The sequence below is a fragment of the Malurus melanocephalus genome, unplaced genomic scaffold, assembly GCF_030028575.1.
Source record: "Malurus melanocephalus ecotype Western Australia unplaced genomic scaffold, MMel_1.1 scaffold_376, whole genome shotgun sequence".
Lineage (NCBI taxonomy): Eukaryota > Metazoa > Chordata > Aves > Passeriformes > Maluridae > Malurus > Malurus melanocephalus.
Genome location: NW_026623608.1, coordinates 460,334 through 465,333, shown reverse-complemented (window position 1 = coordinate 465,333; position 5,000 = coordinate 460,334). Strand labels below are relative to the sequence as shown.

Genomic DNA, 5,000 nt, shown 5'->3' with positions numbered 1-5,000 from the left:
CMCTTYCTCCTTGTCCTGTCAYTSCATGCCTTTRTAAAAMGTCCKTCTCCATCTCTYCTGTAGCCCCTTCATGTCCTCTTTCCCCCTTGGCAGCAGAAGAATTTGCCCAAAACTCCTGTCCCCATCCCATCCCATCCCCTCCAGCCCAGGCTGCACATCACACTGGGGGGATGCTGCACATGGCCACCGAGTCAACTCCAGGGTTCAAGTGGCTCATGGAGAGGCCACGGCTGGAAACGATGCCCTGCACACACAAAAATCCTCCTGGTTGGAGATTAGGGAGCCCTAAAGGCTTTGGGAGGTCAGAGAGGGGCRATGTCTGGGTGGGTGTGACCAGGAGAGGGAGAGCCACAGCCAGGCTATTTCTTCATTTGCTTTGAGGCACAGCTAAGGAAAGGGGATATTTTCTATTTGACTTGAAAAAACAGTTATTTATGTCCATTTGGGCAGGAGAAAGGGCTGTGGAAAGTCCCTGGTGTTCCCAAGGTGGGGAATGGCAGCGGTTAAGCCCTGCTGGTGCACACTGTGCCAATCCCCCTTCCCAGCAGGGTTGGGAGGGAAGGTTTCCCATCATCTGCAGCCTTCATACCCTGCTCAGTTGAGCTGTGAGATCCCCACTCCCGGGCTCTGACATGTCCTCAGTCARAGCCTCAGCCCCAGGGAAGGGACTGCTCTGCTGGGCAGCAGGTAAAGCTCAGCTTGAGCCATGCTGAGCTCTGAGCCCAGCTGGAGAGAGGCAGACCCAGGAGCTGGCACGCCTCGGGGGCAAGTCCCAAACCAGCCCAGGAAAGGAGGACGGTGAGCAAATGTTAGGGCAACGCCACAGCAGAGGGAATTGTCAGTAAAGCATCTGTCTGACCACCCTGGGGGTTCACCCAAGCACTAACCAAGCCCTGCTCTCTCTCTCTCTGCAGAGCTTCAGCGAGAGGGAAGCATAGAGACGCTGAGTAACAGCTCCGGTTCCACCAGCGGCAGCATCCCCCGCAACTTCGACGGCTACCGCTCGCCCCTCCCGACCAACGAGAACCAGCCCCTGAGCCTGTTCCCCACGGGATTCCCCTGAGCCAGCCCATGCTGGGGACACCCAGACAGGGTAACGAGCCGCCCTCTGCCCCAGCGATCCCGCTGTGTCTGTCACCTGCCAGCCCCGGCACGGGATGGTTCTCGTTACCCTGATGAATATTGACGACTCTTGAACCTTGGTGGAATCTTGGCTCTGTGTTCCTGTGCAATATAAAGAGGCTCCCTCTTCAATCCTGATAGCTCTGCAGCTTCTTTTCTCGCTGTCTTCAGGAAGAGGTTGGGTGAGGAGAAATATTCCTAAGCCATCTTGGGTCAAGCACATGGTTTCACAACCGTTCTCTGCTTTTTTCTGTGCTGAGAGACAAATCTGCGYAACTCGGAGGAGCTCTCACCGTTGGTGAAAGCGCCGAGCATTAATGGATGAACTGGAGAGACTGGAAACTGGAGGACTTTCTGTGGACAGGGTGATGATGTTATTCCTTCCTCGTCGCGTCTCCTTGCTGCCCTTCTTCCCCTCTGATACTCATCAATACCAGGAGTATTACAAATGGAAATGTTTCTTTTTGTTCTTTGGAAGAATTCTCTCTATCTCTCTCTTTGCTCCGGTTTTCTTCTAGTCATGTATTTTAGAAACGTACTTAATTGACTAACTGCAGTCACRGATTTCTCATCTTTGGTTATAAAAGTTGTTCATTGGAACTCAGATATCTGTCCAGAAATGCATGTGTCATTGAATAAATCTAAGTTAAACAAGAAAATGCTTAAATGGCGATGTTCAYGGAGTGTTACTGGGTTGACTGTGGGCTTTGTGTATCTCCCTGGACCAGACTCTGTGCATATTTACTGACTTGAGGGCTTTAATTAAAGCCATCAGGGGCTGTTTTACAGCCAGTCTAGCATGGCTTTGCCTCCCCTCCTCCTTGTCCCCGTGTGCACAGACAGGATTTTTGAAAACAAGGTGTTCAGGTGGTGTGCCTTGCACCCTCTGGGCACTACTCAAAACCAGCTCCCTGCTTTGGCTGGGGCCCTGCTCCTTCATCCCCCTGATTTCAGTGGGATAAGGACCAGGTGCTGGAAGCAGAGGCCCCCAWTTCCACCCATCCTGTTGTAGGATCRTGGGTCAGAGGCTTTGCAGAGGARCCTGGAGCTCTKCACCCCTYGGAACGTGCAGAGTCAGAGCTAGCGCTGCATAACCCTGCTGATAAAACAGTGCTGGCCTCACACATCATAACCACACGAATTCCTACATCTCAGCCAACTTGTGTCTCCAAGCAGAGTGAGATGGGACTGTCAGCTTATGAAATTTCCTTCCCACTACTTGTTTTTAATAGAARCTGTTTGAGTCATGGCAGGGAGAGGAAACTATCTAAACCCACAAATCTTACAGCTCGAGCCAGCCACACCAAGGGATGCAGAACCAACCACCCTCTTCCTACTCCATCCCCAAACACCCAGTTCAGTCTTGGGTTTGGTTTGGTTTTTTTGCCTTTTTTTTTTTTCTGCTTTTAACTGTAACACAGCCACTCAGAAGCTTTTGTTTTCTTCAGKCTTGGAAACCGCTAATAAAAAGCGAGAGTTTACAGCAATAATTTCAGTTTCTTGCTTGGTTTTCAGTCAGTCTTTTCTCAAGCAGAAAAATAACTTCCTTGGGATGAAATCAGAGGAGAGTTTTGCCTCTAAGTAAGTACTTGCAGCTCCGGCCCGCTGGCTATATCTGCTGTAATGTTATGTTCCTTTTTGTCTGTAAAATAAAGGCTTCGAGTACGGGGTTGAGGGTAGGACTGGCACCGCGGACAAATGGGACCGCAGGGTCAAGTCAGTCCACACCAGTCAGGGTTTTTAACACAGTTCAAGCCAAGGTCAGCTCCAAAAGTTCAAACAAAATCCAGATTAACACATGCAGAAGGGATTGTGTTGTCACCGTGATGCTTGTTTCCTTCCAGGCTTTCCAAGGARCGGGGTAAGGGACAAAGTTCTCGCTGAGGAAGGAGAGAGGCTCCTCTCCCTCCTGCCTGGGACAGCCTGGCTGCTTCTGGCTGAGCACACAAAGTAGGATAGCACATAACACTGAGTGGTGTCATTGCAAATGTATTTGTTGTTGGCAGGCATTAAATCACTTTTTATAAGTGCTGCAATATGGCCATGTGGAAATTCCCAGTCTGCAAGAAGCTACTTTGAATCAGGATGTTTTGTTTAAAATGGGGGGGTGGGGGGAAGGTTCAAAAAAAAACCCTACAAACTGGGGCTGTACCAAAATATTTTCAGTCTGGTTCATTGAAAAGAATGTCCTAAATTCCCTGCTGTTGATAGCCCTGTAACCAAACTGTTAAGAAAGCCTAGAGCCTTAAAAAAAAAAAAAAAAAAGCTTTGCTATGAGGTGGCTAATTTAACTTTAATTTGATACTTTCACAGATGACCCAGCAGAATAACCACTGAGTTCCAGCTCTTCTGTGAGCCAGAGAAAGCTGAGGGAGTTGCAGTGATGACTGTGTAGGATCTGATTCATGGATCACTCCATAGGGTCTGAATTCTCACTGACTCTAAGGTCTGTAGGGTCTGATTTAATGATAATTCTGCAGGGTTTGATTCAATAATAACTCTGTAGGGTCTGCTTCATCAGTAATTCTATAGGATTTGATTCAACACATCCCTGCAGTGTGTTCTTCACTCACAGCACACTCCATTCCCCCCATGGCCCTAAAAGTCTCCCATTTACCTGTGTTCCATGTGCTTTCATACCACACCACCTTTCCTCCTCCTCAACCTCAGCAGACAAATGAGAACTCACTTTGAGGCRCCAAGAGGGAATATTTCTGTTCTTTGATGACCCTAGAAGCTGCTCCTAAGGCAGGTTTGCCCCTGACTTTACCAGGTTTTCACTCTAGGGCCTTGATCCAAACCCAACGCTCCTAGCTTTTGCAGGATTTGGGGCTGTGAAAATTCCCCGGGTGAGTTTCTGACACATCGGATTCAGAGCACAGCACAGGCAGGCGGTCACAGGCAGCTCGGTGAGAATGCTGTGCCCTGATGGAAACCAAAGAGCCCCAGAGACGCGGGACGGGCGGGTTTTTAAACTGTTTCCAGTAGTCGTAAGCACAGGGCTCCTGCTGAGTTCAAAAGGCAAAACGTCTCATTTAGAGCGGGGCGGCCTGTATATCACTCTGGGCATAAAGCGGGGCTCCTCTATTAAAAGTTGAGTTCAGATTTCATGAATTAAGGTGAAATATTGCTTTCTTGTCCTCCCCTGGTTTCTGTAATAAACACACGCGTGTAGCAGGCTTAAATCACGGGAGGGGGACGTGGGGCTGTTTGAAAAGGAGTGGGGAGTCAAAGGTTCTCCAAATGTGACAGCTTGGAGTTCAGATGGAATCAAACCTCGGGGCTGGTGCTTCACAGAAATCCTGGAGCTCAGGATTTGGTGGCTTTGCCGGGGATGCTCTGCCCACCAAACCCTCTGAGGGGAGAGACACTGAGCAGGGTTCCCCAAAACCCCAAACATTTGCTGGGACGAGGCTGGCAGAAGGCAAAGGGCTGGCAAAACTGCCAAAATCTCCGTCCTCCTTCCTCAGCACAAACCCCTGAACTCCGCTCCCCGTCCCTTCTGACCGCCCAAACGAGGGGGCAAATCCATGGTGCTCTCACCAGAGCTCCCTCAGCGATTTTTTGAGGATCCAAACCACGTCTGCGCCACGTCTCTGCATTTATTTTCTCACTCCTTCGCTCTGGCTTGTTGCTGCGCAGGGTAGGAAAGTTTGCGCCATTTCCTGTTGTCTTTCCCTTATGCTCCTGAGATATTGTAAAAATGTTCGGTATCCTCCAGTAGGTTGTAATCACTTCACCCTAATGTTTCACAGCTGCTAAGTGTAACTTTAAACCCGACCATTTGAGTGCTCACAATTAGCGAGTCAATGGGGCTGAGATCGGGTCTTTGTGATTGCAAAAGGAGAAAACGAAACTTTTTTTTTTTTTTTTTTTTT

The 5,000-nt window shown here is 49.3% G+C and overlaps 1 protein-coding gene across 6 annotated transcripts in view; it reads left to right on the top strand.

Moving 5' to 3' along the window:
* The window catches only part of BCAS3 (BCAS3 microtubule associated cell migration factor), a 268,699-nt gene extending 266,563 nt beyond the window's left edge, over positions 1-2,136 (top strand). For 2 of the 6 annotated variants that reach the window (XR_008966176.1, XM_057378801.1), the window contains exon 18: positions 915-977. Coding sequence is in view for 4 of the 6 variants with exons in the window: in XM_057378799.1 (XP_057234782.1) it covers positions 915-1,063 (149 nt within the window). In the remaining 2 variants the exon portion in view is untranslated. Of the gene's footprint in view, positions 1-914 lie in introns of all 6 variants that reach the window. The other 4 variants (XM_057378799.1, XM_057378798.1, XM_057378802.1 and 1 more) reach the window with 3 other exon arrangements.
* Positions 2,137-5,000: the final 2,864 nt, after the last annotated feature.